This window comes from Terrapene carolina, unplaced genomic scaffold, assembly GCF_002925995.2.
Source record: "Terrapene carolina triunguis isolate 2854851 unplaced genomic scaffold, T_m_triunguis-2.0 Scaffold58, whole genome shotgun sequence".
NCBI classification, from domain to species: Eukaryota; Metazoa; Chordata; order Testudines; family Emydidae; genus Terrapene; species Terrapene triunguis.
Window position 1 is genome coordinate 80,036,339 of NW_020664409.1, and position 13,429 is coordinate 80,049,767.

The window sequence follows — 13,429 nt, forward strand, 5'->3', positions numbered from 1 at the left end:
CTGGCCTCGCTCCTTCTCCTGGAGAATCCCGTCCCCCCGCTCTCTGTCTGGCCACCCCCTCGCTGCCCATCCCCTCAGGTCTCCGCCCGTTCCGCTGCCCCCCTCCCAAAGTCCCTGGTCCCTGTTCATTCTGCTTCGGCCCCCTTCCCGCGCGTCACTCCCCCCCCCCCCCCCGCCCCCCCCCCCCGCGGGCCGGGGGGGGGCGGGCGGGCCGGGCTCCCCCGGCCCCCCCCCCCCCCGGAGCGCTGTTGATTCATCAGGCTGCCCATTGATCCGCGTGCATTGACTTGTATGTATCGCTCCCCGCGCCGGCGGCTGCCGCTCCTGCCGCTGCCGCCCGAGCGAGCCCCGTGTCTCCCGTCGCGTGGCTGAGCTCCACCGAACATGTCGGCTCCTGTCGGGCCGCGGGGCGGCCCTGCTCCTCCTCAGCCTCCTCCACCTCAGGCCCCGCAGTCGGAGATGCCCGACCTCAGCCACCTCACGGAGGAAGAGAGGAAGATCATCCTGGCCGTCATGGAGCGGCAGAAGAAGGAGGAAGAGAAGGAGCAGTCCGTGCTCAAGTAAGGGCAGCCCCCTGCTTTCCTACCCGCTCAGGGCCGCAGAGAGGGCCGGGGTGGCGGTCTCGACCCCAGCCCCGGAGGTGTTACGGGGATTGGGGGCTTGATTCTGTCGGGGCCCTAGCTGCTGTGGGGAGGGGGATGCTGATGGGGGTGTGGAGGTGAGGCCGCTGGGCTGTGGTATTTGCTTCATGTCCCCGGTGCTTTGCCCTCTCCCCGCCCCCCCGCTCTCTGGGGACAGGGGGAGGCGGCTGGCATCGGGCAGAGACTGGGGCTAGGCGCCCAACATGGCCGCACAGGTGCTGCTGTTCTAACCCGGCGTGTGCAAGGAAAAGGGTCTAGGCAGCGGGGGAGCTGCCGGAGGGCCGGTGGGAGGCCGCGGGCTCGTTCCTGGCTGCGAGCCGGGCTGTGAGCGTGTGGCGGGGCCCTGGTGCCGCTCGCCCCCACACCCCGGGCCGGAGATGTGTGGCCGGGGCCTAGGCTCTAACTGTCTCCAAGTGGGTTTGCAAGAGCCGCCATCTTCCTCCACCAGCGTCGCCCGCCCCCGCTCCGCGCCTCTTTCCTAGCTGAGAAAACGTCTCCGTGGGGTGGGGACTAAGCCCCTGGCACCTGTGGTTCCCTAGCACCCTGTCCCGCTAACCACACGCCGGGCGGGGCCTGCCGGCTGCCAGCGGCCGGGACGCTGAGGCGGGTAGTACGTTTCCACAGCGGCTCTGTAACTTCAGCACCAGGGAGCTGTCCAGACAGGGTGGGCGTTTATGGCCCTGCTGTCCTTCCTTGTCTCTCCATCGCCTCCCTTCCGTCTGCAGACGGGTCCAGCTCTCAGCAGTTGTCAGGGATGGGGGGTGGGGGGGGTGGGGGTGGGGGAGAGACTTGTCTCGGAAGGCTCTACATTTTAATGCATTTTTGTTTCTTAGAAGTGCAGCGGGAAGTGAAGGGTGCTAAGGAAATGCAAACTTTTTCTTGTGATCTTCGGTTATTTTTACCTATTTAAAGCACTTGGGGAGGCATTCAGATCTATTGCTTGCAGGTTAATGTGAAGATACTGGGTTTGTAATCTGAATCCGTACGGTTGTCCCATATGTCTACTTACCAAACACAAGTAAACACTCATGAAAACTGCTTCCCTATCTGGTGAAAACACTAAATTCACCTCTAATGATTTAGAAGTATAAAATCACACTACTCTATACAATATTATGTGTGGAAATATGAAAAAGCCAGAAAAGAGGTGACATAATATTTTTCACAGTATCAGTGGTTAATGCAAAAAAGAGAGAACTCTATGATTTAGCACTGTCTCTTGATCATTGTGGTTTTCAACTGTTCCTTCAAAATCTAGCTAAAAGCTATCTCTGGGCCTTGATGCTTGGTTGGAAGTGTGTGTGTTCCAGTAATTGTTTCATTAGGAATATGCTAGTGGAAATTTAAACTATGGTTATTCTTTAAATAACAGTTATTGAAGGCAAAAGATTGCTCCACTTCTTAAATCCTTTTCAATGTGCCTCTGCTTTAAAAAATGCTTTAATATGTCAACATTTTGAAGAACACCAGTGTGAATTATACACTGGAAATCAAATTACATATCTAATTTGTCATTCTAATTCTAAATAATCAAAAGTAATTCAGAGTATTAAATAGCTGACATTTTAATATTATAAATTATTTTAATACTATTGTGGCACCCACATTTTAAAGTACTTAAACGATTTGTTACATTTCTGAATAATATGGAGAATCAAAATAAAAAGTGTACATTTTTAACTCAAAAGTTTTGTGTGTTTAAAAACATTAACAAGAGATGAAATTACAAGTTATCAGAGGTGTAGCTTCAATATATGAGAGTAGCATTAAAGATTAACAAATATTGCTGGCAACTTTGTTTTGGATTCTATAATATTTGTGATTTTAAAAATTACATTTACTGTAAGAAAGTAAGAATATCACTGATTTTTATAGTGAAAAATCATGTATAATTCTAAAATCTAAACATATGCTATGTGTGTTTTAAATGTGATTGTGACCTATATGCATGAGGAGTCATATAATTTTTTATATTATAGGCAGGGTAATTTCCCAGTAATTTAAGAAAGGGAGAGGCTCCAACTAACATCAATTTTTTTAAGTGTAAGGATTATAAGTGTAAACAGATTTTCTATTTTTTTTTAATTTAAGTTTGCTCTGTTATTAACTGAGAACACATTCAGAACAGAAGGAAGTTTGTGGGGGAAAGGAATGCATGCAGTTGCAAAATAAAGTAAAGTGATACCACACCCTCCATTAGAACATTGAGAGAAGCTATATGCATTCTATGAGGCTTAGTTTATCATTGGTTTCACACTCAAACCTCCTATTGATGGAGCTATGTCAATTTATAACAGCTTAAGAGCTGACCCACTGTCTTCCCATTAAGGAGTGTCATTGCTGTAATTTCAGCTTTGACACAGTGTGTGGATGGTGTGGTGGAGGCTGAGAATTGTGTGTAAGGTGTTGGAAAGACTATATGCCAAAATATGTATGTACAGGATGGACTGAAACAACTATCTTATAGAAGTATTGTTGTCAATGGGAGTTAATAATAATTTACAAGACCTTGAGAAGTGATATGGTTTCAGGTAAACAACTTATCAATGTTATTTTCTAAAGACATTTTATTTACTTTATTTAATGTGAAATATGCACTTGATAGTTTCAAAGCACTGTTTATTCTAAAAATGTTCTCTTTCTCTATATTTACTAGAAAAAATACCATACAAAAACTTGTTCTGCTCTCTTAGGTAAATATTTTGCAGTTTAACCTTCTTGACAGGTATGTTCCCCAATTTCTAAAAGAAAACAAGAACATTAATACAACATATACATTTAATTATTCTTATTGTTATGATGCAGATAGAGCCAAATTCTGCACTCCTTATTCAAGCAAAATTTCCATTGAAGGCAAACTTCTTTTGAAGTGAAATGGACTTTTGTCTGAATAAGAATTACAGGCTGTATCATTCCATTTCATGAAAATAAAACATGGGTGGGTAAAATTATGCTGGAAAGTCTGAGCTGACACTTGGAGAGGTCTTGTGATAACATTCTTATTAGAGAATCAAGGGGGTAAGGATGGATTTCCTGTAAACTTTGGGGAAACTTATGATGACTGAATGTCAGTATGAGGGGCTAGCCCCTCCCTCCACACTCCTGTTTTCTTCTGTTCCATTTTAAGTTATTGCATGGTGCCCATCACTGTGATATTTTAGAACTTTCCAGACATTCATTAAATAATGTGACTAGTATCTGTCATGTGGACTATTTATTTTTATTCTTCCCTTTTCTATCTCCAGGGGGAAATGTGTATGTCTATTAAAATATATCTATATATCTATATCTATATAAATTCCCTCTCTCTACATGCGCTAATCTTTTTTGGGGAGTGGAGGTAGATGCTATAGAGTTTGAATCTGCAGGAGTTAATTTTGATAAGGTCAGCATGAACTCCTGCTGAGATTTGTTGGGAGAAGATGACATGTAAAGTGGCTGTTTACCAGATCTGCTCCCTTCTCTGTCTCCTAAATGCACACAGCTGTAGCCATGCAGTGTTTCCCATGGAGGAGGAGGGGTCAGGATACTGTGCTGATTCTACTCTGAGCCTCTCCTCTGGAAGTTTTGGTACTACTGGAATGGGGTTTCTGTTTCTTTCATCCCTGCTTTGTTGAATGTTGATTTGGTTCAGTGTAAGAGTTGCTGCAGCTGGTCCTTAGTTAAGGCTATCATTCTATAGTTGTGTTTGTTTTTTCCTAAATCAATTATAGGCCTAAATTTGAGATTCCTTGCTTTTGCTGATTTATGTTTCAACCTAAAGCTATTTAAACGTAATTTATTTGTGAGGCAATATATCTTTACTAGAAACTAGAGTAATGTTTTGATATTGGACTGTTATTTTTAATCTGGAAAACTGCACATTTTAAAAATGTTCCTTCCATAGAAATTTTTTTTTCTGAGATTTAACAAAAGTATTTGAATTAACAGGCAAAGTAAATGTCGTGTGGTAAAAAGATACAAAGTTATTTAATTTATGTAACAGGACAGAAAAAGAGTTTTGAGCAATATTTAATATACATGATATATGTACTCCAGATGCAGTAAATTTTACCTCTACAATTTATACAAGTTCATCCCAATTAAACTACAAAAATGCAAATGTTTTGAACCTCTGATGTTGTAGGGACTTTGTGTAGAATTTGCATGATGAGTTTTCGTTTACAATATGTATGTTCTGCATCTTTTTTCTAGTTTTATCCGTGTAAGCTTCCTAACAGTTTTTCAGGTCATGTTGTCTCTATATAAATGAATTTATGATCCCAGTCTTGTGAGGTCCTGAGTGCCCTCCAACTTCCACTGATTTGATTGGCATTGAGGGCACTTTGCAGGATTGGGCCCTATGTTAGAAAAAATGCAAATTAACTTAAGTCTCTGTATGAATCTGACTTTTGTGTGGGAGGGCTGGCTTGAGGGGAGTGCTTACTGGGAGGTCTCACAAAGGGTAGTAAGGTGGCAACATTATTGCATAACAGACTTGGGAGTGGTCTTTGAGGTGCATATGTGTCCAGTTTACCTTCAATGTCACCAGAGGTTGGCAGCTATTTCAGGTGACCAGTCTGTTATGGTCTATAAAAACTAAGATAAAATGCTGTTCTCTGTAAATCCAACAGGAACAGGCTCTGAAAACATGTACATTTCATTGTTTCAGAGACATATTGTAATCCTATTTTATAAATAAACTGAAATTAGGTGTTCATTCACATGGTGCTGAGGGGTGTGGGCATGATTAAGGGATTGGAGGAGGAAGTAGGTATGGATAGCACAGTGGACAAAGAAGATGATTTTCACAGCTGTGTTTTTTTGATGCAGTGAAGTGACAGCTAGGGAGTTCAGAGAAGAGGAGTTCTCAGTAGTCATGAGGAAAGATGATCAAGTGTTTAATGGCAGGAATGAAGTGACTTTGGAGAAGTAAAGGAAAAAATACTTAGGATTTAGCAGTAGTGCTGATGTGGGAGGAGATTGTTGCCTGAGAGTTCTAATCCTGATCTGTCAGTTTGTGGTCTTCAAAGTTACATGAACTATTTGTATGTGTTACTGCTATATAAAATATGATTAAAGCTTCTCTACCTCACAGGGATGTTATGCAAATTGATTAGTTAGGATTTATACTATTTTTTAAAGATAGAAACCATGAAATGCTCAGTGTTTTGATTTTTGTTGGGGTGTATGCGTATAAAGTGATCATTCTTTGTATGTTTTTTCTGAAGTGCAAATATGGGTATGAGGGATTCAAAATTTGTAAGATTTTGTAAATCTTGAGGGCCCACTGGTCTGAGTAATGCCAGCCCAAGATTCTTGAAAATAAAACAGCTGGTTGCCAAAGGGGCGGAGTGGGGAGAAGGATAGAACAAAGATCCTTTGGTCCAAGCATGCATCAGACTTCCTGCCTATTCAAAACCTCAGACTGTGGGGCAGCCAAGGAGGAGGCAGAGGGTTGCCTCTGGCGGAATCTCTGCCTCTTTCTCAGTGCCTCTAAAGATCTTGAGTTGAATGTAACTGAGCACTGCCTAAAATATGGGTGCTGGGATACAGAGCCCTGGAAGGACAGAGTTGCTTTTTCATCCTTTAAAATACGGAGAGCTTTGTCTGTCCCACTGCTGAAGAGGCTTTCCCTCAAATGGGAGGTCCTCAATTATTGCCTGAACCTCCGTTGAAGTTCCAGAGGACTGAAACCAGGACAACCTCGTCCTGCTTATTTCAGTAGCCATGATGTGCCCTGCTGTATCATGTGTCCAGTGCAGTCTGCCGAGATGTTTGAGCAACCAGTTGGCCATAAGCTATTTCAGCAACTCTTGGTGTTCCTTGAGTAACTGATCAACAAAATTAGACAGTTTGTCCCAAATTAAAAACATGTGTTGAACAGCACTTGATAATTTGCTGCTTTCATTTGAAAGCTTGCTGAAAAGATCCAGTTTTTTTGGGACCTTTTTTCCTTGGGGTGACTTTAGTGGACTTTGCTATTTTGTTCTCTCCTGTACTACTTGCACAGCAAGAAAGCCAGATGCAGGATGAGAGTAAGTGTTCAAATCCTTTGCAGGGACTTGACCTTCTGTCTGCTGTCTTAGAGGTAGTTGAGATGGAAGCAGGCTCATGCCAGATGGATTTGGCAGGTTCCAGTGTGCCATTGTTTATTGGCATGGCTAATTTCCTGGGTGTTAGTTAATGCAATATGTTTAAGAGCTTGTGGTGGTTTTCTTGAATAGTCTCCAGGGGAATGTCTAAGATTTCTACATGCACTTTAAGTACTTGAAAACGTTATTCATCTGCAAAGATGGATGTAGGTGGATTTGCTGCCTCACCAAAAAAAGATGAGGATATTGCAGATGGGACTGGATACTCTTTCTCTGGAATATTCTTGTCTACTTTTTTTCTAAAAGATATGCTCTAGAAATTATTTTGGAGAAGTTCTATGGCCTGTCTTATATAGGAGATCAGACTAGATGATCAGAAAGGTCCCTTCTGGCCTTGGAATCTATTAGTGTATTTTTTTGAGGTAGCTAATAACCTAGGACTGTAGTCAACATTTCTTATTCAAGCAGTATTCCCATGATTTCATTATGTGTTTTGCTGAATACAGAGTGAAGGATGGAGCGTACAGTTTTGTTTGTTTTTGTTTACTTATGCTGTACAACATATGTATATGGTGAAGATGAATTTAAATGTAGTCTTGAAATAGTGGAAAATAGAAAGTATAGGAAGATATAGGAAGAAGAAACTTGAGTGATGAAGGACATGACACTCTTTTTCTCCTGTCTTTGTTTCTTTTCCTCTCCCCTTGTTTTCTGTTTGATTATTCCACTTGCCTGTGCCACCTCTTCCTCCTTTCTGTAAAGTTTCTAGCACCCTTTTGGATGCTGGATAAATAATAATAGTGGTAGGGTTACTTCTTGTCAGTGACTAAGCAGAATGTGTTTGTAGATGAGGGCAGACTCCAAATGGGTAGTAGTGAATAGGAATAGGGAGTTGATTTGATCTCTCTATACAGTGTTGGTGAGACCAGTACTGGAATAACGTGTTCTAATGTCCACATTTTTAAGCTGAAAAATTGGAGAGGGTACAGAAAAGAACCACAACAATTATTTGGGGGCTGTAGAAAATGCCTTACAATGAGAGACTTTGAGTTAAATCTGTTCAGTTTATCAAAGAGAAGATTGAGAGGTGCTTGATTAGTGAATATGTACCTTCACAGGGAGAAAATACCAGATAGTAAAGGGCTCTTTATTCCAACAGAGAAAGGCATAACAAGAACAAGTGGCTTGAAGCTGGAGCCAAACAAATTCAAATGAGAAATAAGGTACAAATTTGTAATAGTGAGGATGATTAACCATGGAAACAAACTACCAAGGGAAGTGATGGATTCTCCATCCTGTGATGTCTTCAGATTAAGACCAGATGTCTTTCTGCAAGTTATGCTTTAGTCAAACACAAGTTATTGGGTTCAATACAGGGAGAACTGGGTGAAATTTAATGGCCTGTGGTATACAGGAGGTCAGACTACTTGATCTCATGGCCCCTTCTGGCCTTAAACTCTATGAATCTATGAGTAAGATAATTTAAAACCTATGAAAACATTGAAAGCTTGATTTTTACATTGAAATTAAAGCTTAGTTACAGTATATATTGTAAGTTCTAAATTGTACAGAACAAAATTATCAGTCTAACCTGATTTAAAAAGTGTATTTTCCCCCAAACCACTTTTAAAATATTTGCAGTGAGTATATCCATTTTCTCTTTCCATAATGAGAAGAAAAAAGTAATAAAAGGATTCTAACTTTGAATTTAAGACAGTGGGATTACTTATGTGTAAAGTTATTCATGTGCATAAACCTTCATTCTGCACTTCAAAGGTAGGCACAAGAGCTCAGTGGGAGGTTTTTTTTTTCAAGCTGGGTGCCAGCATCCTCTTCTGGCATGCTTGAAGTATTACAAAATATTGAGAGCCAAGTCACATAAAGATGGATGTTCCTTGGTGCACTCTTTGTTAGCTCTCCTTTTCTGGAAGGCTGTTTGCCTTTGTCTGTTTTTAGTGTTTTCTTTTGCTTCCAGCTGTTGAAGTGGGGCCCAGGGTTCAAATAAAATGAGCCTTTGCACTAGCTCTGCTCAACATGTGTGCAGCCACTCCCTCATTCATCAGTAGTACTGGTAAAGGCTATTTGAGGAGATTAGGGGTTGGTTTTTAAAGCAGAAGCTAGCTTTACACATATGGAGAGGTGAGGGAAAATGTGCTTCTATGCCATATTTTCACTTCCCTGATTCTAGGGCCAGCTGGAGGCTGAAACAGATCTGATGTAATTTAGAGCAGCTTCAGGGCTCAGTGGCTTCAGTGACAAAGCATCTGGGAAGGAAAGAAAAAAAATAAAGACAAAACAAACAATACAAGCAGTAAACAGTGGTTACTTCAGATACAATACCTTCTGTATGTCTTTCTGTGGAGTCAAGTATCAGAGGGGTAGCCGTGTTAGTCTGAGTCTGTAAAAAGCAACAGAGGGTCCTGTGGCACCTTTAAGACTAACAGAAGTATTGGGAGCATAAGCTTTCGTGGGTAAGAACCTCACTTCTTCAGATGCTTTCGTGGGTAAGAACCTCAGTTCTTCAGATGCCTTGCATCTGAAGAAGTGAGGTTCTTACCTACGAAAGCTTATGCTCCCAATACTTCTGTTAGTCTTAAAGGTGCCACAGGACCCTCTGTTGCTTTTTTCTGTGGAGAGCTTTCAACAGAGATTACAGTTTAAGAGCGGATCCTCTTCTGGTGGGGACACTCTTCTCTAGGTAAGATAAGACAAAAATCAGTAGTGAGTCCAGTCTCAGTGTATCATAGATAATAAAAGCAGTTTATTTGTAGGCAAAGGAATTTCATTTAAAGGTTATTGAATCCTGTTTGATTTATCGTGGGTAATATAAACCGTTTATAAATGGGCAAAGATGAGTGATCTTAAATAAGTCCTATGAAACCAAAAAAAGAATTTAAAATGGTTACTTAAAAGAAACCATTAAAAGAGCAGTCTTCAGATGGGCAAATTAATGAATATTAAATTAAATTAATGAATACTCAAGATAGTCCCAGGCGGACAGCAAAGAGCTACAAAAGGATCTCTCAAAACTGGATGACTGGGAAACCAAATGGCAGATGAAATTCAGTGTTGATAAATACAAAGTAATGCACATTGGAAAACATAATCCCAACTATACATATAAAATGATGGGGTCTAAATTAGCTGTTACCACTCAAGAAACAGATCTTGGAGTCATTGTGGCTAGTTCTCTGAAAATACCTACTCAATATGCAGCAGCAGTCAAAAAAATGAAAAGAATTTTGGGACTCATTAAGAAAGGGTTAGATAATAAGACAGAAAATATCATCTTGCCTCTATATAAAGCAATGTATGCCCACATCTTGCATACTGCATGCTGATGTGATTGCCCCATCTCAAAAAAGATATATTGGAATTGGAAAAGGTTCAGAAAAGGGCAACAAAATGATTAGGGATATGGAACAGCTTCCTTATGAGGAGAGATTAATAAGACTGGGACTTTTCAGCTTGGAAAAGAGATGACTAAGAGGGGATATGATAGAGGTCTTTAAAATCATGACTGGTGTGGAGAAAGTAGATAAGGAAGTGTTATTTATTCCTTCTCATAACAAAAGAACTAGGGGTCACCAAATGAAATTAATAGGCAGCAGGTTTAAAACAAACAAAAGGAAGTATTTCTTCACACAACACACAGTCAACCTGTGAAACTATTTTCCAGAGGATGTTGTGAAGGCCACGACTACAACAGGGTTTAAAAAAGAACTAGATTAATTCACGGAGGATAGGTCCATCAATGGCTATTAGCCAGGATGGGCAGGGATGGTGTCCCTAGCCTCTGTTTGCCAGAAGCTGGGCGTGAGTGACAGAGAATGGATCACTGGATGATTAGCTGTTCATTCCCTCTGGGGCACCTGGCATTGGCCACTGTGGGAAGACAGGATACTGGGCTAGATGGACTTTTGGTCTGACCCAGTATAGCCATTCTGATGTTCTTAATATTAAAAATCTTAACTTCAAATTAAATCTCACTAGTTATCTCTGTTTACCAAGGTTAGCTTATGTCTCCTTTCCAGCAGTACACCATTTAAACAATCTCAGGTTTAACAAGAAAACCTGTTAGCATCTTACATTACAATAGCATTTCAATATTCCATTAAAACTATTACAACAATTTAAATCTAATCTATTGGCAGTGCTTTTGCAAACTCCATCTCTTCTCACCAATGATACTGAAGTCTTGGTGATGTCATCCTGTTGCAGCAACTGTGCTATACTGGAAGGTTGCTTCTTCTTGATGTTGTGTTGTGGCTTCTTTGTTTGTCTTAGTTGTACTTCTTGCTGCCCTTGCTATTTGTTTGCTTGGAGAGGCGCTGTCTTGAAGATGTGATTAGATGAACAGGCTGAGATGTGAGGGTAAGAGTTAGTGTAAAAGCATAAGATAGCATATAAGCATGATAGTACGTAAGGGTTTAGTAATATGAGAGTATAAGAGTTCAGAGCAATTTATACTATTCTCTTTCCATAGTTTCATTGAAGGTAGAAGACACTTCTCTCAGGGGCTTGGTTGGATTTAAATATCAGCTGCTGTCACCTTCCATTGGCTCAACACATTATTTTGATGGCATCTTCAGCTCATGAACATGCAAACTGCTAATGTCTATGCAACAGGGTTGCAATTATTCTTGAACTTCATGGTTATGTATTGCTTTTGTCTTTGTGGTTGGAAACTCTCAAAACATCATTGTTAGAGTTTTAACTGTTTCTTCTATTCAATCTGTTTGCTGAGATATCCCTTTAATTCCATTAGGGATATCATAGGAGTTGAAATTTTGTTTCAGATGAGTCCAGATACTTACATTTTTATATATACGTCTTTCAGCTCTTACATGAGTTTTTTAGTCTTTAAACTTAAATCGTCATCAAAGAAGTTATTCTCCTTTCTTCTTACCATCCTCGGAGAGTTTGCTATTGAATTGTTCAAGCGTTGCCAGATAACTAATTCCCTAATTAACATGAATATTTTTATACTCAAATGATTCTTATCTTAGTAATCAGTTACATCATCAAATAATCTTGTTATATTTGTACATACAACGTTACATGAATAGTGAGATGTTTTATCAGGGTGGTTATTATATGAAGGCTTGCTTTTAGATAAAAAATATTTGCAAATATACATCTCAAAAGAAGCTTATATCATTTTAAGCATTTGAGGGACAACAAAAGTTTTCACCTTTAAGTGGAAACATGAGTTAGAAGTAACTAGTATCTTTTGTAAAACATTTTTCTACCATAAATGTTGTCCTTAACATTTGAAGAATTAAGACTTTAGAGTCTTTATAAAAATAAATCAGTCTCAATTAGAATATTTGTAGAATTCTTTGTGTGGGTGTAAAATTTAAGGTTTTTCTTTGCAAAGAGGAGGGGTGAAGAGGCCCATTTTTATGACTTAGTTTAAAGCTCTGATAACACAGCCTAAGCATCACTTCTTTTTGGAATGTCTTGAATAAAGAGCATCCTCACATTGTTTTACACAACCAGATGTCTTTCTAAATCATCAATATCTTTAGAAGTTTGCGTTCTTGAGATAAAGATAATGTCTATATCAAACTAGTGTCTTGTATGAGGGGAAGGTGACCTCTTCTTTGAGAAGACAGTCTTGTTTGTTGTTGGCATTTTGATCAAATGGTTCCTAAACTTGCAACCTACCATTTGTAGTACATTTATAGTTAAAGAATCCTATCAAATATTCTATACAAGGAACAAATCACAATAGCTAACATTTATTTGCATCTTCCAAACATACTTTATTTTATACTAGTATAGACTGATAAAGCAAAATAGAAGTTATAAAGTTGCATCCCAGAGTCTCTGTAAATACATACGGAGGTAATAAATATGCTTTTATGGTTAAGGAAGTGTAATCTCTGACACTTTTGGAGCCTGTCACTGGTTGACAGGAAGCAGAGATTGTCTAGAAATTCCTTTAATTAACTTGAACATTTTGGGAGGGAGGGCTAACTCAGTGGTTTGAGCATTGGCCTGCTAAACCCAGGGTTGTGAGTTCAGTCCTTAAGGGGGCCATTTAGGGGTCGGGGCAAAAATCTATCTGGGGATTGGTCCTGCTTTGAGCAGCAGGTTAGACTAGATGACCTCCTGAGGTCCCTTCTAACCCTGATATTCTATGATTTAATTAAATAAGCAACCAAAAATATAAGCATGTGAACTACCATATTCTCCAAGCATCATGTATATGAAAATAATTTTATATCTTAAAATTCAGTAAAGACAAAGTCAAAATTATAATGACCTAAAATTATAAGAATACAGTAACTCCTCATTTAATGTTGTAGTTATGTTCCTGAAAAATGCAACTCTAAGGGCTGGTCTACACTTACCGGGTAGTTCGACGGCTGGCAATCGAAGTTCCGGGTTCGATTTATCATGTCTGGTCTGGACGCGATAAATCGAACCAGAAAGTGCTCGCCGTCGACTGCGGTACTCCAGCTCAACGAGAGGAGTACCGCGGAGTTGACGGGGAGCCTGCCTGCCGCGTGTGGACCGCGTCTGAACCGCGGTAAGTTCGAAGTAAGGTATGTCGAATTCAGCTACGTTATTCACGTAGCTGAATTTGCGTACCTTACTTCGACTTGGGGGGTAAGTGTAGACCAAGCCTTAATGAAACGATGTTAAACGAATCCAATTTTCCCATAAGATTTAATGTGAATGCGGGGGGGTTAGGTTCCAAGGAAA

At 40.3% G+C, this 13,429-nt stretch overlaps 1 protein-coding gene across 20 annotated transcripts in view; it reads left to right on the plus strand.

The window, feature by feature from the left end:
- Positions 1–384: 384 nt before the first annotated feature.
- RIMS2 (regulating synaptic membrane exocytosis 2) overlaps positions 385–13,429 on the plus strand; it is a 791,243-nt gene continuing 778,198 nt past the window's right edge. For all 20 annotated transcript variants that reach the window (XM_026663674.1, XM_026663617.1, XM_026663622.1 and 17 more), the window contains exon 1: positions 385–560. In XM_026663674.1, the coding sequence (XP_026519459.1) occupies positions 385–560 (176 nt within the window). The remainder of the gene's footprint in view (positions 561–13,429) is intronic.